General features: G+C 39.8%; 1 protein-coding gene across 1 annotated transcript in view; it reads left to right on the forward strand.

The window, feature by feature from the left end:
• Positions 1-26,096, forward strand: part of WDR17 (WD repeat domain 17) — a 1,021,977-nt gene that overhangs the window by 817,266 nt on the left and 178,615 nt on the right. Inside the window, exon 21 of the mRNA XM_044062517.1 lies at positions 25,233-25,332. Coding sequence (XP_043918452.1) covers positions 25,233-25,332 — 100 coding nt within the window. The remainder of the gene's footprint in view (positions 1-25,232; positions 25,333-26,096) is intronic.

The raw sequence follows: 26,096 nt of genomic DNA on the forward strand, positions 1-26,096 counted from the left end.
ATTTCTCGGAGGTACAGGCCAACACGGAAGGATTGTGGCTGACCAAGTTCGCAGATGACTGCAAACTGGGTGCCATAATCGACTCTCCAGCCAACACAAGCATCCTCCAAAAGGGCCTCATAGAAACAGACAACTGGTGCCAGAGCCATGGCCTCAAGCTAAATGCCAAAAAGTGTATAGTCATCCCCTTTGGCAAAAACAAAGTGCCCACAAATTACCACATAGGTGGTAATCCATTAAGTACAGAAGAAGTAATTAGGGACCTGGGGACCCAAGTTGATAGCAATCTCTCATTTGACAACCACGTGGCCAAAGTGGTTAGAAAAACAATTTATATAGCCCACCTAATCATGAAGGGATTCACGTCTAGATCAGGGGAGGTCATCGTGCCTCTTTACTCATCCCTCATCAGGCCCATAATTAAGTACAATGCCCCTTTTGGGATGTACCTTATCAGACACCTGCAGCAACTGGAAAGACCCCAAAAGTACCTCACCAAGAGGATCAAAGGGCTCAAACAGATGCCATATGCTGCCCGGTTAAAGAAACTCCAGCTCTACTCAGTGGCATACTGCCTGTTCAGAGGTAATCTGTGCCTGACGTATAAAGCCATGTCCAACCCGGAATTAATGGACATGCTGCACCTCAGAAAATCCAAATCCCATCGAGCTATGCGCTCGAGACTTGAACCTCAGCACTGAAATAAATAGGACATGCTGGAGGGACAGATTCATAACCCAGAGGCTCCCTTCACTCTGGAATAAAATCCCAGTCCAGGTTAGGCAGAGTCCCTCATTGACTCTCTTCAAGAGGAATCTTGATGAGTGGATGGGAGATCGTAGGTTTACCCTGGGTATCACTTCTGTGTCACTGTTAGACAGAGGCACAGTATACTAACCTCGAAAAAGGGCATAGCAAAATAAATTTAAAATGTGTGGCGAAAGCCAAACACATTCTGGCTAGGCTTATAAATGCCCTAGGGCAGATAGCCTAGTATGAACCTATGAACCTATGTCAAATATAATGTCACAAAATGGCTCTTTGTTAATAAGAATAAATGCTCTTGCCTCATGTGCTTTTATACCCAAAGGAGCTATTAGATTGTCTCACATCTCATACCTGTCCATTTCTTTGTCTTCCTTACTTTGAATCCTTACAATGTCCTTCTGTTTTTTATTTTCGTCTGCCTTCTTTTCTGCTACTCCAAATGTGCCTTCTTTTACTTTCTGTGTATATGTTTTCTTTTCCATCTCACCACTATTCTTCAGGATTGTTTCTGCATGCTCCTTTTGTATTTTCTCCATAAAGTCCTCACAGGAAACATCTCCCTCATTTTCTGTCTCACTCTGCACCACCATTTCATTAACTAAATCATCCCACAGCCCTCCCAACTATATAGTTTTAATTATACAGCCATCATTTGCTGACTCATCTCCATGAAACAGGTTTCTTTGAAACATTTCTTCAGAATCTTGCATATATTCTCTGGTCTAGGTATTTGCCTTCTCCTTCATTTCTCTCACTACTCTATCATCTTTTTCTCTTTCTTTCTGCTCCCTGTTCCTCTTGGCTGCCTCTGTGCATGGAATGTAAACAGGAAGTGCTCCTCCAAAGTGGGTCTCCCTTACAACAATGACCAGTAGGGGAAGTTCACTCATGACCTGGCCAAATTTCCTGTAGTAGCAGTATACATATGACCTCAGGTTCCCCCGGAAAAGAGACTGCCAGCCTAGTGGGAGTAACCTGATTTACAAAGGCTAAATTAATTTCATAAATGAAAGACTGTTAATTTCAAGAGCCACAATATTACTAAAGAGCATTTAAAAGTTACAACTTATGCAAGGACTGCTCTAGAATACCATCCATTTCACAATACAGTCTTAAAATCTTGTATAATCAGCATAAAGCCATTGTCATAAGACTAATCAATTCTGTTTGTATCTGTACACACTGTTACAGTCTCTAATTTCTCAATAAGTGTCATTGTACTTGTAATAACGCTTTATAATATATTTTTATGAGGTCTTCTCTCACTTGAGACCCTCTGAAAGTGGACCTGCCCAAAAGGGTTAACCTAGTAAATAAAAAAACAAACACATAAATACAGGAGTGGATTAATGAATAAATTAAACAGTAATCTAAACTAAATAATACAAAAAAATGGAACCTGGACGACTGGATGGGAAACCATAAATTTCTGTCAGGGATTGCCCCAGCTTCTCTCCTGGGCATGAGTAATCCTTGTAAGAAACCCTTGGGCATAGATGATATCTGTCATCTAGTATTATACTGAGATTTAACGGATAGGCTTGTAAAGACCTTTGGGTCAATAGCCTAGCAACATCCTATGAACGTATGGATGAACTGTATGGCAGTTGGCACAGAGAGTTAAGGCTGTAAATTGTAGTTCCTCTGACACATGGTTTGATTCCCTCAGCCTTCATTTTCATAGTGTGTGATACTGAGCAAGTCACTTCACCTGACATTGTTCCTGTGTCACCCCTGAAAAAGGACTATGTGTCCGGTGGGCCTACCTGGTTAAAATTATGGGTATTTATATCTAAAGGAATTTATGTAAATATGCATTGTGAGATAAATGAAATATCTTCAGATTAGGGATCATATCTCATGTCCACTGATATCACAACTTATTAGAAAGATATTTCATTCATGTAGCACCACTTATCAAAAAGTTATTTCACTCATATGTTTGTGTTTGCACTTGTACATTTTTTATCAGAAGAGTGGGTTGCCCACAGACCCTTTTCAGCCTTAACTGTGAACACATATATATGCATGTGCATGTGTATGTGTGCCTGCACGTGAGCGCTATACACCTACATCTGTCTATATATATGTATGTATATATATATATATATATATATATATATATATATATATATATATATTTTTTTTTTATGTGTGTGTGTGTGTGTATATATATATATATATATATATATATATATATATATATATATATATATATATATACATATGTGTGTATGTGCGTGTTTTATGTATTATATATAGACCTATACATAAATGCACACACAAGTGAACACATACACACACACACACACACACACACACACACACACACACACACACACACACACACACACATACACACACTCACACACACACATGCACACATGCACCTAACATGAGTTTACTCACATTGTCCATGACATCACCTCTCAAGACAACATCTGCAACAACTGGAAAGGCCTCAGAAATACCTCACTAAAAGAATCACAGGCCTAAAGCAGATGCCCTACGCTGACCGCCTTAAAAAACTCCAGCTATACTCTGTTGCATATCGTCTACTCAGAGGCGATCTCTGCTTAACATACAAGGCCATGTCAAACCCAGAGCTGTTGGACATGCTACACTTAAAGAAATCCCAGTCCCTCAGAGCTACATGCTCCAGGGATCTAAACCTTGACATCACAATAAACAAAACATGCTGGAGGGATAGGTTCCTGACCCAGAGACTCTCCAGACTCTGGAATAGATTGCCCATACATGTCAAGCAGAGTGCCTCTTTGGACCTCTTCAAGAGGAACCTTGACGATTGGATGGGAGAAAGGAAATTCTCCCCAGGGATCACGTCAGTCACCCTGCTAGACAGGGGTCCAGGAAAGTAAATAATGTGGGAAGAAATAGCCAGGGAATTGTTATGGCTAGGCTTGTATAGGCCCTAGGGCTGATAGCCTAGTACCAACCTATGAACCTATGAATCACATGAAATTATGCATATGAATGACAATAGTACTGTAAAAATGCTAAGGATTGTGAAGGCTGTGCATCACTCCATTTATAAGGATAGCTTCATTAATATCAAGTCAGGCACATTCATTAATATCAAGTCAGGTTTCTTCTTCTGCAGTGTAAGGATACTTGGGTACTTTTGTGGCGCCCTATCAATTACTTCTAAAGGAAGGAGATGACATCCTTATAATGAGATAGTATTGAACACTCTCTGACATTATACACAGTCCTAACACATGCATTTACAAGGTAGGTGAAAACAGTTAAATAAGGGTACTATACAGACAAATGCATTGTCTGATAATGAATGCTAGGCAAGATTATAGATAAAGCAAGAAAGTACAGAAGCTGCATGTGAAGCAGTCACCCACATTGTTATACCCTTGATTGACAAACATGCTGCCAATATGCATTTTGAAAAAAACTTAATAACTTAAAGTTTTATCTTCTAATGGCATTCTCAGTTGGATTTTCTATGATGGAATTAATTATTATCACCGGTTTCCTCCCACATCCCAAAGACATGCTGTAGGTGGATTGGACACTCTAAAATTGTCCCTAGGTGTGAGTGTGTGCATGTGTGTGCCTTCTGTGGAAGGTTGGGTGCCGGGCTGGCAACTCGACACCATAAAACTCCACTGCCAATCATGAGCAGATAGGTGATCAGCTGTGGCGACCTCTGACTGGGAAAAGCCGAAAGAAGAAGATTATTATTATTATTATTATTATTATTATTATTATTATTATTATTATTATTATTATTACCTACATATAAAATTATTTGAGAGTTTAGAGCTGCAAACAACTTATTCATTTATTTATTTATTTATTTTACATTTTGTTGACCAGAATAGTCAGTCTGGGTGTGAGTCCATTCTCAGCGGTGGCCCAGGGAGAAAAGCTCCAATAAAACAGGAATAACACTGACAGGTACAGTGTCAGTTTTGCATAGAATTTAACAGAAATATTTAGAGACAACAAAGAAAGTACAATATACAATAGGCACTTTAGTGAAAAGGAGAAAGTTATTACAATATATTAAAGTCATGTTTGTGTATATATATATATATATATATATATATATATATATATATATATATATATTATTTTTTTTTTGAGGGTAGAGATCCATCTTTACTTGATCATTTGAGTAAACTTTAATATGTATGCATATGTATACTCTTACAAAAGAAAAGGAATTATCAAATTATACTGTTATTGTAGGTAGCTGATAGGTGTTGTTAACAAATGGGAGTGGGGTCTACGTGGACACCATAACATTTAGGGGATGAAATTTGATGTGGACTTATGTGGTATTAGCCTCTCTTGGTGCAGGAGCAGAGCCAGTTGTTAGCGAGGTGGTCTTTGAACAGAGTTTTGAATTGGTGTAGGTTGGTAGTATTTAGGATGTGTTGGGGTATTGAGTTCCAAAGTTTAGACATGTGGTTGGAGTAGAGGGCATCCCCGGCTTTGTTATTGCTTTTGGATACTTGGAGGAGTGTTTTGTGTGAGGATTGGAGTTGTCGAGTGTTTGCATATGGTTAGAATAATTGTTGTAGGGCTGGGGTTCTGTTTGGCTGGTATATTAGTTGGTGGGTAAATACAAGTTGGGTATAGGTTAGTTGTTGTCGGAGTTTTAGCCAATGTATTTGTTGTAGAACAGACCAGTGGTGGGCCCTATTTTGGGAGCTAGTGGCAAACTTGGCTATTTTATTGTAGGCTGATTCAAGTTTGTTAAGGTCAGTTTTGTTAAGGTTTGTAAAGATGGGAGGAGTGTAGAGGACAGTAGACAAGAGATGAGTCCTGGTGATGCTTAGACTAGATTGGCTAGTTGGGAAAGGATTAATTCAGTAAAGAGAGCCTAGTTTGATGTGTGTGTTTTTAATGGTTTGAGAGAGGTGTTAGTCGAATTTTAATTTGCTATCAATTGTGACACCTAGTAATTTGGTATGTGGGCTGGTGTTTATGATTGTGTTATTGGAGGAGTGAATTTGAAAAGTGGCTGAGGGACTGGGTGCTTTGGTTGGGAGATAGAGCATTAGTTTGGTCTTGTTTGGGTTCATTTTGAGGTTAGTGTTAGTTAGCCAGGATTCTACTTCTAGGAAGGATTGTTGTGTTATAGCCTGTAGTTTTGGTAGAGAGGGGATGGAGCATATCAGGGTAGAGTCATCTGCATATTGGATGACAGAGGTGACAGATGTGGATTTATGTAGTTATGTTGTGAAGATGGTAAAAAGTAGGGGGCCTAATATGGAGCCTTGTCGAACTCCTGTCTTCACAGGGAGCAAAGATGATAGCTCTTGTTGCCCTCTAACAGCCTGCTGGTGTTTGGTTAGATAGCTGTGGAACCAAGCTAGGGAAGAATGAGGCCAGTTCGGACAGCAGTTTTCAGTCTGAAACTGTGCCAACTGCCTCTGAGAGATCTAGAAAGATGGATGAGACATATTTATTCTGATTTCTATGTTCATTTATTGTGTTAGTAAAACTGAGGAGGGCAGTAATGGTTTTGTGGTGGGGTGAAAACCATGTTGTGTGTTTGATAGAAGGTTATTGGAGAGAAGGCAGTTTAGAAGCCGGGAGTGAATACATTTTTCTAGTATTTTGGAGGGAGGTGAAAGAATGGCAATGGGCCTGTAATTAGTAAGCTCGGTAGAGTTGCCACCACTATGCAGTGGGGTGATATAGGAGACTTTCCAGATTAGTGAGACATAGTTCTCAGAGATAGAGCAGTTGATGAGGATAGAAATGGAGTAGGCTATGACATCAGAGGCAGCTTTGAAGAATTCTGATGAGAGTATGTCAGCAGCTAGGCTGGTGGGCTTGAGCTTACTGAATAGGTTTTTTATGGTATGGGTTGGGACAGGGTTAAAGGAGAAGGAGTTTACACCCTCACTGTTGGCTACGGGGATTGTAGTTGTAATGTTTTGGTTGTAGGTAATAAGTGAGTGAATTGTGTTTATGAAAAAGGAATTGAATTGTGTAGCGATGTTATCATTTGATGTGGGTGTGGTAGGATTGGGGGTGGACGTACTACCTGGTTGCAGGAGTTTGTTTATAGTGGCCCAGAATTTTTGGGGTTGTTTTTGATTCTTTGGTGTGAAGTGATGTAATAGGCTTTTTCTGGGCTTTATCTGGGATTTGGCTTTATTCCTAAGTTGTTTGAAAAGTAGAAGGTTGTCATTGCTTTTGTTAGTTAGCCAGTGTCCCCATGCCTTGTCCCTTTCTTTTAGTAGGTCTTTGGTGTTATTTGTAAGCCAGTGTGTTTGGTGATGTTTTATTCTAGCTATTCTGCAGGGGGCCAGGCTGTTTAGGATGTTGATGAAGGCAGTGTTAAAGTGTTGAATGGTGCCATCTAATGGTAGTGTTTTGAGGGGGGGACCAGTTAATTTGTTGGAGGAGGGAGTTGAATGTGTGGGTATTATATTTTTTCTTGTTGTGGATTAGCCTATAGACTACTTGTCTGGGTGGACTAAGATTGTTTCTGATTAGGTATGCGGGTAGGTGGCCACTTATGGTACTGGGGAGGCATCCTGCTAGAAGGGGTGCATTATTTTTATTTGAGTGAGTCCAATCCAGGATGGGTTGTCTTTTGGAGATTTTGTCTATTCTTGTGGGGTTTTGTATGAGCTGGGAGAAAACATATAGGTTTATGAAATTGGATGGATTATTGGAATTATAGGTGGACCAGTCAGTGTTGAGGTCACTCATAATGACGGTTTCTTGGTGGAAGGTTGTGGATAGTCAGTGAAGTATGTCTTCTACTGTGTTACTGTTATCTCCTGAAGGGATATAGATGGCCACTATGATTAGTGTTTTGTTGTTGCTGATATTCATTTTGGTGATGAGTAAATCCACATTGTTAGATGTAGGAAGTGTGGTGTTGATAACTTCTAGGGCTAGATTTTATTTAAACATTATTGCTACATCTCCTCCACATTTATCTTGATGATTGAGTCTATATATGTTGAACCCTGGGGGAAGTATTTCATTGTTATTGACATGTGGCTTAAGCCAAGTTTCAGTCAAAATGGTTATGTCAGGGGAATGTAAGTCAATTAGTGCATGGAGGTCATGGATTTTGTTTAGTATACTACTTAGATTTATATTAAGGAACAGCAGGGAGTGTTGTTTTGGGTGGGAGGTATGGTGGAGTTAATTAAAGTGTAAGTGGCAGTTTGTCTATTGGTAGACTTGTGGCCAGGGTTAGGGTGGATGTCACCACTGAGTTTTTGTTTTGATAATATATGAAATAAAGTTTTTATAAGTTTGCTTAGTTGTTTGTGGTTTCTAAATAGCGGTTCATTTTTGTGTCTGGTTTGGTGGTTTTTAAGTGGAAGGTAGTCTATTTTTGTGTTGTTGAAGAGGTTGGGTGAAATTTGGGAGTTGTAGTGGTGGGTCATGGGCACTGGAGAGTTATTGATGGAGTTGGTGGGGTGGTCATAATAGATGGGGGTGTGGAAGTTAGTTAAATGATAAAGAAGGACTACTGTGAATAGGTTGGCTATATGAAGAGATAAGATAGTAAATAGTGTTTTTTTAGTGGATGTAATGATGTGTGTTTTAGTGAATGTAACGTTGTGTGCTATATTAGTGTGTTTACATTTTTAGCATGGGACTAACAGTGTGTGGTTAGAGTGTGTTGTGAGATGTTGGAGGGGTAATGTGATAGTTGTGAGTTTGTGGGTATATGGCAGAGCAGGGGTTAAATCAGATAGACGGGTGAATATGTGAGAGGTATTAGAGGAGCTGAATGTGTAGGTGGATATGTCTTGTATTGCAATGGTGGGGGAGGGGTATACTGGAGATTGACCTGTTTTTATTACAGGATATAACAACTGTTAGATGTATATGAAACAAGAGGGTTGTTTGTACTGATAGCATCAATGTATTGATGGCATTTTGTAATGGTAAAAAAGGTAGGGATTGGTTAAAGGTTAATATATGTCTGCTGATGGATGGGTGTTGTTAAGATTAGTGTGGAAATGTGAGCTACTTTATAATTGAAAATTGTATAGGTGATGATTGATAGATAAGTGTGAGTGGGAGTGGTTAGGTTTAGCTAAATCTGAGTGATTTTGGGGTGGGAGGGAATGGGGGCTGGGTAGGGGAATGAAGCGGGTGGAACCAAGTTCTATGACTGCACAGCAAGAAACTTCATTAAGAAGTGGGATAAATTCAAAGCAATATCCCTGTGGGTGAGAATTTTCAGACATAGCTGAATAACATAAGGTTCTACATGCAGTTTATTTTTAAATGTCTTGTCTTAGTGAGGATAGTGGTGTCACTGTGATACCAAACTCAGCAGTGCATACCAGACTTCTTCTATCCCTACCAACAGTCCTCAGAGCATCTTATAGCACTAGATAGTCCCATGTGAGATGAGAGATTAATTGTCTTTACAATGTCATGGGTCTACTCTTACCCCTTACCCCATTAGGTCATGTTTGTTATACCTCCTGTGTGAAGCATCGAGGGAGAGTCCTCATTAGGTACCCAAACCAGCTCAACTGACTCTTCACAATGAGGAGTAACAGTGACTGTATTTAAAGATCCTCAAAGACTGCTGAATTCCCCACTATCTCATGGAGTATGATCCCAGCAACCTTTGAGAAAAAAAATCACCTGTGCCACTTTTCTCCATAACCTTTTCCTTTTTGTGACTACCCAAAGCTTAAGACCAGGGGCAGTGATTTTCAGTTTACAAAAAACTGAAGTTCTGCTTCATGTAATAAATCATGGGAATTTAAAACATAATTTGTGGTCATTGCAGTGATTTTACTAAAATTTCTGCTACATCTATATATATAATGAAATGTAAAACAGATTCTCTATACAGAACATTCAGTAATGCAAGCTAACCCTATTATAAATTAAAACATGAGCAGAAGTATATGGTGAATTACTTCTCTGGCCTTAAATGGCACAATCTGTGAAAATCTAATTTTTTTTCAATTCTCTGTCAGTCTAGATTTGAGACTTACCTGTATTATTATACCTGTATTATGCCCAGAAAAATGGAAAATCAGTGTTCCAGCACATGACCACAGTTGAGGATGGGAACATTGTATAAATTAGGAACTTTATTATATGATCCACTGCAGCAGTTATATACTGTTGCTATCTAGGCAGGTATCAATTGATCTGTTTCACAATGCACTCTCCCTTAGACATGAACAAGCACATGCCCCAAAAATTTGGGCAGCATGGTGGCTCAGTGAAAATCTTTGTCTCATATTTCAGGGGTTCAAGTTTCTGTCCTGACTTCCAGACATTGTCTGCAGGGAGTTGTTATGAAGTGTACATCATATCACACACAGAAGTATACATTGTAACACAAATCCACACAGACACACACACGCACAAATACAAAACCATACAGATGCACACAAGCACACCGGTACACAAACACTCACACACCATAGACCCCATACCCTTTCCTTGATGTGTCTGAATTTCCCTGATGTCTCCATTTCCTGGCCTAGGCCATTACAGAAGACAGTGTTACATGTCGTTCTGGCACACAACATTAGAGTAATCCCTGGTGTCTAGTTATCCCCATGAACCATTCTAAGTGCCTTTATGTGATGGCTATAGTATCCCTGGTGTCTAATGTTCTCCTCACCCTCCCAATCTCTGTGCCATTCTAAGTGTAGTTAAGGCACAAGTGTAGTATCCCTGGTGTCTATTCCTCCATCATTCCCTCCCAGTCCCCTTGCTTTTTTAAGTGCAGTTAAGGCATGAGTGTAGTAACCCTGGTGTCTAGTGTTACCCTCACCCTTCCAATCCCTGTGCCATTGCAAGTGCCATTAAGACATGAATATAGTATACCTGTTGTCTAGTGCGCCCACACCCTCTCAATCCCTGTGCCATTTTAAATGTAGTTAAGGCACAAGTGTAGTATCCCTGGTGTCTAGTTTCCCTCCCACACCTGACCACCATACTGTTTAAATGCTATTATTTCATAATACTTTAAAGTCATCCTTGGTGACTAGCGGTTCCCCCATTCCCCATAGCAGAGTAATCCAATTTGGCTAGTGGTTTCCTCCATCCCTGTAGTGGAGCAGTCCTTGGTGGCTAGTGGTCCTCCATTCCCCATAGTAGCATACCACCTTCCCCCACCCAATATTGTAGACTCTGCTTATTAATATATGTGTGTCTGGAAGTATGAAAACCACCCATCTCCCCTCCAATACACACACACACACACACACACACACACACACACACACACACACACACACACACACATATCCATTCAATGGCATTCACTCACACACTCAGCCATTCATCCACACACAATGATAATGCTAATGTAATCCCTCCAGCCCCCCCCCCCTCACTGCTACATCATTAGCAGACACCCACACTCATACAAATACTCCCACAGGCAGCCCCTTTCATATACATACACACATACACCGCCCTAGTACTTGCCTCTACCAGAATGGATGAACACAGCCTTTTGATGATATTTACTATCACGATATGGCTGAGTGATTCTGTGAATCTCTCCAACTGCCTCATCACCATATAACATGACAGTTGAGACAACCGAATGTGGTGTTGCATATCTTCATGCTAAAGCACTACATCAGTGTTGTCTTTGACTATGAAAAGTTTACCACAAGGAGAACATATCATGTACACTTCACAGTAACTTTATGAAGTTAATCAATGTGATTTCTTTTTTGTAAAAGGAAAAAGCGCTATTTGCAGCTGCAGTTAAGTGGTGTGGTGGCATTGTATTGCAACTATTTACTTATTTATTCATTTGCCTCTTTTTGGCTCTCTATATCTGACTATCACCCACCCCCAAGGACTCTCCTTGACTAGTGCATCTACTGAACCCCAATTAGTCACCATGGGTTAACTCTAACCCATGTTTAGGACCAATGAGGAGACTGAGGCTTCCTGTGGCAGTGTCATATTGCTACAAAGGAGTCTTCCACTTGAAACACTACTATCAGCATGTATCCTCTTGTCAATGTGTACGGGTGAAGCTCTGTCCCATTGTGGTCAATATCTTTTCACATACCCCAGCAATCCTCCCCCAGGAATCAACCACAAAGGTGCATCTGAGCCAGCCCTCCCAGTCTGTGCACTCAAGTGCCAGAGCCACTAATCAAAGTCTGGATATTGATAGGGCGTTTTCTTTCTATACCACTGGTGCAGGGTATTGCAGCTGTTTATGGTAAGTGCTTGGTGGTCTAGTTCCAACTTTTTGTACATAGATTAGTGTGGCCCAAAATGCTTCTACCAGATCTGACTTTAGGGTGTTTGCTCTGGAATAAATGCTTGTCTTCTGTAGCTTATAGCATAAAGGTATACCTGCAAACTATAATATTTGAAAATATGAAATAAGAGGTTAAATGCAAGTAGAAATGACGTTAGTTAAATTATCAGCATGTCCTGTCATAGTAGCAATAGGTTCATAGGTTCATAGGTAGGTACTAAGCTATTGGCCCTAGGGCCTATATAAGTCTAGCCAAAAAGTTACCCTGGCTTTCCCCACCCAAGAAAATTATTTTCCTGTGTCTCTGTCAAGCAGAGCCACAGAAGTGATCCCCGGGGTGAATTTCCTATTTCCTATCCAATCATCAAGATTTTTCTTGAAGAGTGCTGATAAGGAGCTCTGTTTGACATAGATAGGTAGTCTATTCCATAGTATGGGAAGTCTCTGGGAGAGGAATCTATCCCTCCAGCATGTTCTGTTTATTGTAGTGACAAGGAGTAGATCCCTGCAGCGTGCAGCTTGGAGGGATTGGGGTTTCTTTAAGTGGAGTATGTCCAACAGCTCTGGGTTTGACATAGCTTTGTATGTTAGGCAGAGATCGCCTCTGAGCAGGCGATATGCGACAGAGTAAAGCTGGAGTTTTTTTGAGACGGTCTGCGTAGGGCATCTGTTTGAGGCCAGTAATCCTCTCTGTGAGGTATTTCTGTGGCCTCTCCAGTTGTTGTAGATGTCTTGTGAGGTACATACCAAAAGGGGTGCTGTACTCTATAATGGGTCTAATTAGTGATGAGTAGAGGGGAACAATGACCTCCTTTTTCTGGATGAGAAACCTTTTGTGATGATGTGTGCCATGTAGAAGGATTTCCTGACCACTGTGGTGATGTGATTATCAAAGGAGAGACTACTGTCCACCTGTGTCCCAAGGTCTCTTATCACACTTTTGGTGTTAAGTAGACTACCACCTATGTGGTAGTTCATGGGTACAGACTTTTTACCAAAGGGGATGACAATGCACTTTTTGGCATTGAGCTTCAGGCCATGGTTTTGACACCAGGCATCTGTCTCAGTGAGGCCCTTTTGTAGGATGTCCACATTGTTAGGAGTTTTGATTATGGCTCCCAGTTTGCAGTCATCTGCAAACTTTGTTAGCCAAAGACCTTCTGTGTTAGCCTGTACTTCAGAGAAGTAGATACCAAACAGGAGAGGACCCAGGACTAAACCCTGTGATAGACCATTTGTCACTGGTCTGAAATTGGATTTGGAGTCTGCTACTTTCACAGTGTGGGTTCTGTCCATGAGCCAGTTGGCAACCCATCTTGTGACATAGGGATTTATATCTAGTTTAGTGAATTTATCTATGATTCCAGAGTGGGAGATGGTGTTGAAAGCCTTAGCGAGATCTAGATAGGCTGTGTGAACCACCTTACCCTCATCTATGGCTTTGGTGACTGCTTCAAAGAAGTCTATCAGGTTTATAATTGTAATAGCAAAATGCAAAAAGAGGGAAGAGAAGATCCCAGCCCTCACATGGGTGGCTTGGATGACAGAGACTTTCATTAAATTATTTGATTTTCTGTTGGTGCAGCGGTTAGCATTGCTGCCTCACAGCAAGAGGCTCTCCAGTTTGATTCTCGGCTGGGGTGCCTTCTGTGTGGAGTCTGCATGCCTTCCCTGTGGTCACGTGGGTTTCCTCCAGGTGCTCTGGTTTCCTCCCACATCCCAAAAACATGCTGTAGGTGGATTGGACACTCTAAATTGGCCGTAGGTGTGACTGTGTATGTGTTTGTGGAAGTTTGGGTGCCGGGCTGACAACTCGACACCGTAAAAACTCGACTGCCAATCATGAGTGGACCGGTGATCCGCTGTGGCAGCCCCTAACCAGGATAAGCTGAAAGGAGATGATGATGATTTGATTTTCTGTTCCTTTGATATAGATATAAGTAAGTTGTACTGCCAACTGACTATCCATTGGCTTTTTAGAGAAGTTCAGATTCATCTTCTTATGTTTGGGTATAATCTAATGCACATATAATATGATTATTATTTTGTCATTTGAAAATGAAAAGTGTTTGTGCTATTTAGATTTTTTTCACTCATATTTTGTGCAGTACAATGCTGGAACAGATATCAGTGCTGCATCACAGCTATTGATTTTCCAGGTTTGGTTCCAGTCTGGAATGCATTATATACAAAGATGTGTATGCATTTTTTGTGCCATTATGGATTTTTACTGGAAATCAGCTCTTCACCCATATCCCAAAGATGTGCAATCAGGTGAGTCAGCAATATCCAATTTACCATTAGATGTATGATTGTGGTATTAGTCTGAGTGTGCATGAATCCTGCATGGAATGAAATACTCACAAAAATTGGTCCCAATCTTGCACCAGCTATTTGCCAGCAGATGTTCTGACATTCTAGGGCCCTGAATTGGGTAGGATAAGTACTGAACATTGCTATACCAATGTTTATTTCATTTCCTGAAAATTCTGGTATATTGTACATAAAATAATTTTCTTAAGACAGTTTTGTTTTCATTTATGAAACTAAGAAGCATGTCCAAGTGCCAGTGCTGTGGCACAGAGTGGAGAATCACTGTCGCCCTGGGAATCTGGGTTTGATTAGCAGCTCAGTCACCTGAGGCTCTGCCTATCCTGACAGAAGGCATTCGACTAGCCATTCTGTGCAGGGAGGCACAGTCCATGGATATAGCAGGTGAATCCTAGAGGGGGGGGGGCTCAAGGGGTAAGTCATAAAAGACAGCATTTACTGGGGTTTGTACTCAGTTTATAAGAGCTGCTCAGATTTTGGCGTCCTTAGCCAGAGATCTGAAGTCAGTCTGTGCAAAATCCAAGGCATCCTGTGAATTCTACTGAAAAATAAGTATTTTTATAACCTTCTTTGCACTTTTAAACTGTTTGCAACTGTTTTGCCACCTACTTTCAACTGTTTTTATTGTTGGTGACTGTGTTTTTTGCACTGCCTATTTACAGTACTTGAACAATTTATGCATAGGCTGGATTCAGACTTGCTGAATCTAGACTGTTTGGCATTTTCTGAGCACTAAAGCCAGCAATCTTACATTAGAGGGCCCTTCTACCCCTTGTGGCAGAAGAGTGTAGTCAAGGACCCATCTGAGTTAGGGATTGTTGGAACAAGGTTCAGTCTTGGGCTTTTCTATTGGTTGGATTGCATGAAAACTGTTTTACTTAGCTGATATTTAAACACAGAATTTGCACCTAGCTATGCACTGTGCAACAATGGTTAGTATATAACTGCTAGAGAACCATCCTAAGCTTCACTGTTGCCCAGAAAGCAAGCCAGCTGTGTAGGTCAGTTTCCACCATTTCTCCAGCCAGCTTGATTGTCTATACTATTAATCCTGAGATTGTCAGCCCCCACACTTCATCTCTCACACATACCAAGTACACAACACATAAACCCATATACATGGAGGTACTCGCTATAAATATACCAAAAGAGCAAAGACCTCCCAAACATAAACTTTCTGCAAAAAATACGGTCCCAACAGCACCCACTACACATAATAACACATGCATCAGTGTCCACCCAATAAGCCCCTAAGGCAGAACATACCTAAACCAAATGTCTTGGTCAGAGGTGACTCCAAAGTGAGACATGCATATGTCCTCCTCACTAGGCTGAACAAGGAGAATGTCACAGTCAACTGCCTATCAGGTGCCAGGATCAGCCAAATCATGCACACACTCAAGTCTCTCAACAACAAGTACTGTTATGACCCTGTCATAGTCCAAGTTGGAGTGAATGATTTGAGATGTACCTCAGTGGTCTATATGAACAGAGACATGATGGAGCTTTCAGATTATGTGTCCCAGGCAGGTATGTCTCTAGCCCTAAGCAGAATTCTTCCCTCACCTAGGATGATGCCACAATACAAATAGAAAATGATTAACTTCAGCAATTGGCTTAGCTCCTGGTGTCAATACAAGGGAATCCAGTATCTGACAGCCTGGGATAAGATGGTCAACAGACCATGCTGCTTTGCCAGAGATGGTATTCACCTGTCGCCTCCAGGCTTTAGGCTTCTGACAAAGGTACTTGCCTCCCCTATAGTGCCTTTTTTAGGCAGTGTCATAACAACAAAATTCCCAATGTAAAAATTTCCTCCAGAAACAAACTCAGGGTTATGCTGCTTAATGCTAGGAGTCTAAATCAGAAACTGCACTCACTTGAAGCAATTCTCACCCTGGAAGATGCTGATGTCTGTGCAGTCAAAGGAACATGGTTCAAGACCTCAGGGAGTAGCCTGGCCATGCAAAGCTATAATGCCTTCCACACATTCAGACCACAATAACAAACATGAAAAAACAAGTGAAGAGGCATATCCATCTTCATTAAAGACAAATACACCTCTAGACTGGTTAAACAGTATGACTCCCTAGAATTACTCCAAGTCCAACTAACTGTAGGAAAGATCCCCCTCCACGTTATTGTTAGCTATAGCTCCCCCACCATGAACCACAAAAACCACATAGCCTTCCACAACCTTCTTGAGTCACTCTCAGTACAGTGAAATACCCTGGTCATGGGTGACTTTAACTATCCTTCCATCGATTAGGTAACATATATGAGTACAAACATGCTTTCCCAAATGTTCCTGGACTTTGTTAACACAAATGCTCTGAAGCAGATAGTCAGCACCCCCAGAAGAGGCTCTAATATCCTTGACATAGTCTTTACCAACATGGGGGATCACTGCAATACCCACGTATGGGACCCTCCAGGTAAAGTCCAATCATAAATCAGTCTTGTTCAAAGTAACATCATACCTGACCTACCCTCAGGAACAAAAAGGCTAAACGATGTCTCCAAAGCAAGCTATAGCCTGCTGAGCGATAGTATCATTAGTTTCAGACCCCCTACCAACATTGACAGCAATTACCCATATACTGAGGTGTACGCAAATGTCTTGTATAAACACCAATATAAATGTATAGACTCAGCTGTATTGGAAAGGATCAAATGAAGATCCTCACAAAAAAATTAAGCCACCCTGGTCGACATCTGGCATAAATAGGTTATGCAATCACAGAAAGAAACTGCTGTCAAGAAAACAAGAGGGAATGGTCCCAACAAATGAAGAAATCTCTCTAAAGCATCAACCAGATTAGACAGCTTGTAAAGTCATCTAAAGCTAATTATGAAACTAAATTAGCATCCCTTTCTAAGGAAAATCATAAAGAATTCTTTAGCTGTGTCCAAAATCTAAGAGGGAAGGCCCAGCTCGGTGCCGACCTAGCTGTGGATGGTAACATTTATACTGAACCTGAGGACATTGCCAACTTGCTAGCGGATAGGTATGGTAAAAACTTTACCCTCCTGTACCCACCAATCATACTCCATAACATACCTGTCACCAGTCCTCTACCTAATATCTCCAGAGAGCAGGTCATAGCCGCACTCTCCAAGGCCAAAACACAGCCTCTATGGGAATGGACAACATCCCAGGATGCTTATTAAATGGTTGAAAACAGGACTTAGCAGAACTGATGAGCATGCTCTTAAAATTTGATCTAAGCACTGGCTTTGTCCCAGCTGAGTGGAAAACAGCAACCATAATCTCTTTGCACAAAGGGGGTCCCTCAACCGACCCTGATAACTATAGGCCGGTAAGCCTAACCAACCTTTTCTGCAAAGCCATGGACAGAATCATTATGGACCTTATTAACAAGGATATAGGTGATCTTCAAACTCTTGACCCATCCCAGTTTGGCTTTGTTAAGGGCAGATCTTCCCTACTAAACCTGGTGGATTTCTTTAAGAATGTCACCAAGGTCCTGGATGAAGGCAGAACAGTTCACACTGCCTACATTGATCTAGCCAAGGCCTTTGATATAATCCCTCACTCAGGCATCATTGTGAAACACACCCAGCTGGGGATTAACCCTTATGTCACTAGATGGGTTGCCAACTGGCTCACAAACTGAACACATATAGTCAAAATTGGGGATGACAACTCTACTAGCAGACTTGGTACCAGTGGTGTTCCACAGGGATCTGTGCTAGGCTCCTTACTCTTTGGTATCTATTTTTCAGAAATCCAGGTGAAAATAGATGGCCTATGGCTTACCAGGTTTGCTGATGACTGCAAACTGGACGCAATCATCAAATTCCCCAAAGATGTCAACATACTACAAAATGGGCTTACACAGACAAATGTTTGGTGTCAAAGCCACGGACTTAAACTAAATACAAAAAAAATGCATTATCATCCCCATCGGCAAAGGAGAAACTCCTCCTAATTACAACATTAACAATAGCCCCGCAGTTTCAAACTCAGTGGCGAGAAGTTTAGGACTTCAAGTTGATAGCAGCCTTAATTTTGATAATCAAGTTTCCACAGTAGTAAGGAAGGTCTTCTACATTGCACACCTCATAGGCAAGAGTGTAGTATCCAAAGCTAAGGGGGTTATCACTCCCCTGTACTCAGCTCTCATCAGACCAATAATACAGTACAATGCCCCCTTCTGTGTGTACCTTACCAGACATCTACAGCAGCTGGATAGACCTCAGAGGCTTCTCACTAAAGAAATACAGGGCCTGTAACACATGACCTACATGAACAGACTGAAGGCCCTATCACTTTATTCAGTATTGTATAGACTGCTTAGAGGCGACTTGTGCCTGGCGTACAGAGCAGTCACAGACCCTGCCTTAATGAAGTTGCTGCATATCCGCAAATCCAATGGGACAAAATTCACTCACACTAGGGATCTTAACCTAGCCTGCAATATTAGCAGGACATGCTGGAGAGACAGATATTTGTCTCAAAGGTTGCCACTCCTCTGGAACAAACTCCCAATTCATGTCAAACAGAGCATAACTGTATTTCTTTATTTATTATTTATTTATTTTATTTATTTAACATTTGTTGAATGGGAAAGTCCAATTAGGACAGAGCCTAATTTCAACGGAAGCCCAGGGAGAAATGCTCCAGATGCATGTCTTTGGATGCTGTGCAGTATTTAAGTGTAACCTGGACAATTGGGTGGAAAACCGTAAATTTACATCGAGGATTTCACCTATGTCACTTTTATACAGGGGCAACTGGTGCTCATTTCAGATTCATGCACAAACATATAATATATACCTTGGTCAATAAAGGAACAAGGGTGTAACATGGCTAGGCTTGTAGAGGCCTTAGGGCCAGTAGCCTAGTAACCTCCTATGATCCTATGAAAATAAATTCGCTGGTAGAAGCAGTCAGTGGCACAATCCTAAGGATGTCCTTAGGTTCCATAGTGGCCCCACACCTTAGATCAGAGATAGTCTGTGGACTGTAAAAGAGAGTGGTGGACCTGAAACTAGATGGGAACACAAGGGTAAACTAGAAAGAATGGAGGAGAAAGGTAACAAAAAAAGAAAGAAGAATGTCCAAATAACAGGGTTGATATTTTGTTATTTAAAAATGATTTTGTGTTTATACATTCATTACTTTTGTTGGAAATCTATTAAATTACAGTTATGTAAATAAATGTCTTAAGACAGTTGTTTTTTTTTGGGGGGGGTAGAAGAAAGTAAGAAAGACAGGAAGAAGGAAAAGAAGGAAAAAAATGAACAAGAAATATTAAGTCAAGAAGCCATTATATCCAAGTAACCTATAAAAATGGCTGCAATGAATAAATACACGCAAACCTGGAATTAGCATTGGCTAAGACTATGTTGTGTAGTCATTAGTCTGCCTTTGTAGGACAAGTATGCATTTTTGTAATGAAGTGAACTAATTTACTGTGTCCATGTTTTCACATTCAGATGTGATGTGTACACAATCAATAAAGTAGCTGTAATTGTTAAGTACATTTATTGGTGGATAAGGCCCAGATACAGCACTAGAGGACCTAAGTAGTTACTTAGGGCCCCATGCTGGCAGGAATGCCAGGGCACAACATTAAATTAAAAAAAAAAGAAGTTTTCTTACTTTTCTGAGAAACCATGCACTGTCGCTTTAAGAATTAAAAAAATATGAATTTTTTTTCTGCAACCACTTACTGTCACTTTTAAGAGTTAAAAAGTTCCCTGTTTAGCCCATATCCATGTCCTGTTACTTCATACTGTCATCCAGTGAGAAAGAAGTAAGCATGGGTGCAAGATTTCAAAGTAGAACAAGAGGCAAAAATAAAAAATAAAGCAAATATTTGGAGTTATTGCACAGAGTAACAGCAGGAGTTTGGAGTTGGCTTTGGTTTACCAGAGAGAATCCATTCAGCATTTAACAGTAGGTATTTAGAGGTGGCTAGACAGACTTCATGAAACATTTAATTTCAGGCATCTGGAGTTGCCTTTGGTTCACCAGAGAGAGTCAAGTATAACCAGCAGTGTGCATGTGTGTGTGTGTGTGTGTGTGTGTGTGTGTGTGTGTGTGTGTGTGTGTGTGTGTGTGTGTGTGTGTGTGTGTGTGCAATATTCTACTTTGTCAGAGTCAAACACTGTATGTACAGGGCTTAAGAGCCATAAACCAACTGCCAGACCTAATTTCATCTGGTACACTAAATGCATGTTGATGCAAAACGTGTTCTCTTAACATTTAAGTGATTTAGAGTAGTCTGCTAGAGAAGGCCTAGGCAGGTCAAAATCAGATGTAGGTGTCCTTCAAGCACATAACCCCCCCCCCCCCAAACAAAAACAGTATACTAAATGCAGTAATATTTCTGATTTGTGTATAACTTGTTAGGTGGTTGGTATTTTTATGCTCTTCTATTTAAATTGTGCTACTCATAGCTGGATCTTATGGCATAATGATAGTGACCGTTATACGATTTCATGTAGTTCATCTGAAGATACCAGTAAAATACATACAGTTTATTTCCTACTAACAATAATGGATGTACACAATCAACAAAGTGGTTAAAACTGCTGATTGGGGTGGGGAGGCTCTCTGCAGATGAATGTACCTTATGCTCTTATCTGGTCATTTTTTATACAATCAGTAATCCAGTTTTTCACTAGTGTGTGGTGTGCGTGTGTGTGCGTGCGTGTGTGTGTGTGTGTGTGCGTGTGTGTGTGTGTGTGTGTGTCTGTGTGTGTGCGTGTGTGTGTGTGTGTGTGTGTGTATGTTTGTGTGAGTATTAAGCTGGAATATATTTGCTACTGTAGGTTTTTGTGAAACAAATTTGAAATATGCAACTATAGCCATTATTATCATTAATATTTTGACTCCAACATCTGGGAAGGATATAGTTAACAATGTAGCTATATTTGCTAAGTTTGGGTATGCCTATGTATATAAAAATAAACAAAAGAGAGAAAATTTCACTCTAAACCACGTAGCGCCAAACTGGAGTCAAATACTTTAATGTGCAACTTTGTTGTTTCACTTAAAAGCTTCCTCAGGCATATAAACATTTAAAACACTTAGTAAAGCCATTTAAATAGATACAAATCACATAGTAAAAGTCATATGGTAAAAGTCACATGGTCAAGGTCACATGATACAATTACACCTTCTGATGTAATTCTCTCAGAGTGGGCTTTAAAGATACAAATTCATTTAAACCTGGCAATATATGAGCCATAAGTCACAAAATCCATCTATATTCCTCTAATTCAGGATGTTGACCTTTCTGTCATTCCAGAGAGTTTTTTCGCCTTTCTGTTATTCCTTGGTTGGTTTAACTTCATTTAGTTTTTTATGTTGAACAATATCACCACCACACAGGGATTCATTAACATGAAATGAAATCATAAATTTAAAATAGTGAGTGTTGCCTGCTTTATAAATGTGCCTATATAATGGATTTGTCTTGTTTCCTATTAATTTCAGAGAGATGAGTACTAATACAATCTTTCAACCTTCTGTTGTTTTTTTTTCCCATGTAGCAAATACGTATGCAAATATTGTTATGTTTATGTAGGAGATACAAAACATTTTATCTAATTCTTTATATACCAAAGCTGTTTTTTACCGTAGATTTGTGGATGACCTGTTTCTTATATGGACAGGTGCTCTAGAAGAATCTGACATGTTTTTTAACTCATTGAAAACATGTACTGAATTCCTAAAGTTTAAGAAAAAACATCATTGTAACAGGTTAATTTTCTGGATATTACTTTATATAAATCACATTTGGGCAGCCTTGAAACTAGGTTATATAAGAAACCTGTTAAGAGAAATACATATCTGAATTGCTCTAGTATGCATCTACCTTTTATCTTTAAAAATGTTGTTGATAATCAAATGAAGCGTGTCTCTAGACTGCATGTCAAAATAATCATATGTTGTTACAATTAAATAATACAGCACATGATTTTATATGTAGGGGTTACAATAGTAAAGTTTGAGGGTCTTTTATGATTGAAATGTTGTGAAATGGATACGTCTGCCATTATTTCTTCATAAATGTTGTTACAATGCTTACTGGAAAAATATTCAAACTTCAAATATAAAATACACTCTAACAGATGTTGCTGTATTAAACAAGAAGTGAAATTTCAAATAATCAGGAAGGTGAATTTGTGCATATTTGTAAAAATGTCTGCTGGAGGTCCATGATTTAAAAACAGCCTGTGGCCTAAGGTGCACTAATCTGCCATTGACCAGATGCATTTTCAATGAATGTGAGTTTCAATAGAAGGTACGTTTACTGTTGCTCATGTGTCTGTTTCTAATGTGAGACTGTTATTTAGCAAATAGCCATCAGTGTTTTGGCTATGAAATTTGAAATTAAAAAAAAATTAAATCTAAATTGCCGTAAACATTCTAAAAGTAAAGAATAAAACAATATGCACACTGACAGTGATTATCGTAATTGGGGAGAGAGTGCTGAGTAATGGCAATGGGATACTATAAGGGCTGTGGGGGAGGGGTCCTGGTCCTTTACCTTGCCTAGGGCCCCATTTGAGCATGACCTGACTCTGTTTGTACCTAGGCAGCTGGCCAACTCACCCCACTTTAGCTACAGCTCTGATGCAAAGCTTTGTCTTACTAATCTTGTCAATCAGAAGGACAAAGCTATTGAGTAGTTTGCTGAGTCAGAAACTAATAATAGTCTCTCTTAAACAAACTAACCCATGTCCTGGGATGTGGAGCTGGTCTCTCAGTTCTAAATGACAGTCCCCAACACTTCGTTATTGTCTTTGTTTGAGAAGCTGTTGCAATGGGGTTAAAAAATGGGCCGAGAACTTGGGGAAGTGGTTGCTTTAGGTAGGTAGGCATAAAGGGAAAAAAGCACAAAGAAAAATATTTTTCTTCCTGTTCATACTTTAGATATGCAACATCTTAAAATGTCCAAGGTTCACATAAATTAATGGCTGTCAAAGAACAGGAAAATAGGTATACTGTGTAGTTATAAAATGCAAAAAATAAACTAAATCACTGTGGGGAGAGATATTTAATGCACTATTTCATTCCATATTGTAACAATAATTACATTTGTATTGTGATTAACATATTTCACAATCAGGCTCTTTATGTTTGCAACTGTAGTGCCTTCTGTTTTTCAAAATAAGGAGTCTTTTCCTGAAGAAGTAAGGAGATTTTTTTTTATATATGAGGTGCAATACCTTTAATAGAACATATGCATATTTGCAAAATAATATGGATATATTGAAAGATTGTCTTATTGGCAATTATTAACTAGTATTAGTACAAATGTATGTTAATTATTCCTAATGTGACCATTGTTTCATTTACAAGATCTGTACTTTTTTGTAAAGGAAGGATACCAATAATCCAACCAGTGTGTTTTGCTAGTACCACAAAGTGGCACTTGTGTTCCAATAATCCAACCAGTGTGTTTGCTAGTACCACAAAGTGACACTTGTGTTTTCCAATAATCCAACCAGTGTGTTTTGCTAGAACCACAAAGTGACACTTGTGTTCTAATAATCCAACCAGTGTGTTTTGCTAGTACCACAAAGTGACACTTGTGTTCTAATAATCCAACCAGTGTGTTTTGCTAGTACAGCAAAGTGACACTTGTGTTCCAATAATCCAACCAGTGTGTTTTGCTAGTACCACAAAGTGACACATGTTCCAATAATCCAACCAGTGTGTTTTGCTACTACCACAAAGTGACACTTATGTTCCAATAATCCAACCAGTGCGTTATGCTAGTACAGCAAAGTGACACTTGTGTTCCAATAATCCATCCAGTGTGTTTTGCTATTACCACAAAGTGACACATGTTCCAATAATCCAACCAGTGTGTTTTTCTAGAACCACAAAGTGACACTTGTGTTCTAATAATCCAACCAGTGTGTTTTGCTAGTACCACAAAGTGACACCTGTGTTCCAGTAATCCAACCAGTGTGTTTTGCTAGTACAGCAAAGTGACACTTGTGTTCCAATAATCCATCCAGTGTGTTTTGCTATTACCACAAAGTGACACATGTTCCAATAATCCAACCAGTGTGTTTTGCTACCACAAAGTGACACTTATGTTCCAATAATCCAACCAGTGTGTTTTGCTACTACCACAAAGTGACACTTATGTTCCAATAATCCAACCAGTGCGTTATGCTAGTACAGCAAAGTGACACTTGTGTTCCAATAATCCATCCAGTGTGTTTTGCTACTACCACAAAGTGACACTTATGTTCCAATAATCCAACCAGTGCGTTATGCTAGTACAGCAAAGTGACACTTGTGTTCCAATAATCCATCCAGTGTGTTTTGCTATTACCACAAAGTGACACATGTTCCAATAATCCAACCAGTGTGTTTTGCTGCCACAAAGTGACACTTGTGTTCCAATAATCCAACCAGTGTGTTATGCTAGTACCACAAAGTGACACTTATGTTCCAATAATCCATCCAGTGTGTTTTGCTACTACCACAAAGTGACACTTATGTTCCAATAATCCAACCAGTGCGTTATGCTAGTACAGCAAAGTGACACTTGTGTTCCAATAATCCATCCAGTGTGTTTTGCTATTACCACAAAGTGACACGTTCCAATAATCCAACCAGTGTGTTTTGCTGCCACAAAGTGACACTTGTGTTCCAATAATCCAACCAGTGTGTTATGCTAGTACCACAAAGTGACACTTATGTTCCAATAATCCATCCAGTGTGTTTTGCTACTACCACAAAGTGACACTTGTGTTCCAATAATCCAACCTGTGTGTTTTGCTGCCACAAAGTGACACTTGTGTTCCAATAATCCAACCTGTGTGTTTTGCTAGTACCACAAAGTGACACTTGTGTTATACTCCAAGAGAAAATGATGTGTGTATTTTTGTATTGCAGGCTACTACACAAGGTCAGTAATGAGCTGGCAGACTGGTATTTCCAGGATGGACGGGCTGTACTTGCTGCATGCTGCCATTTAGCTGTGGATAATACTGAGGTACTACTGCATAAAACCATTTTATGAATCCTTGTGTGTGAGTGTGTGAGTGTGAGTGTGTGTGTGTGTGTGTGTGTGTGTGTGTGTGTGTGTGTGTGTGTGTGTGTGTGTGTGTGTGTGTGTGTGTGTGTGTGTGTGTGTGTGTGTGTGTGTGTGAGACTGAAACCTAAGAACATATTCTGTTTTAATTCAACACAACACATATGATTTATCTTGTGCTATAGATGAAGAAGTGCTGAGGAGGTGTCAAACTGATATGATGAAAAATTGTTATCTTTACTGAACTCTTTTCATTATTCTGTTAAAAGACAAATTAAGACAGCATCATGGTGGCATTACTCAGTTCTAAGAATCTAAATAGAAAGATGCTTGAATGTGAGGTTGTTCTGCAACTCAACACCTTCATATTTGTTTAGTTACTGTGACATGATTTCAATGCCTTGACAGCACTCTGTCTAAACATTGCGGGTAGTATCCATGTTTCAGAAATGCTATTAACTGACATCAAATGACCTAATCGGTGCTAATGTAGAGCTCTTGGAGATCTGAATCACTCTTAACAAATCCAATTAGTATTTCATTGCTAAGTACAAATCCCTGCCAATGTTCCCCAAAGATCATGGACATTACATCACTGAGGGTTTAAATAGCAAACCAAATAATTTCTTTCTAAGGGACTTCAATCACTCAGGCATTGACTGGCATACTTACACCTCTAAAATGGATATGCTCAGTATTTCCTAGACTTTGCTAACCTCAATACA

Source organism: Protopterus annectens, chromosome 2.part1, assembly GCF_019279795.1.
Source record: "Protopterus annectens isolate FY-2018-M chromosome 2.part1, PAN1.0, whole genome shotgun sequence".
Lineage (NCBI taxonomy): Eukaryota > Metazoa > Chordata > Ceratodontiformes > Protopteridae > Protopterus > Protopterus annectens.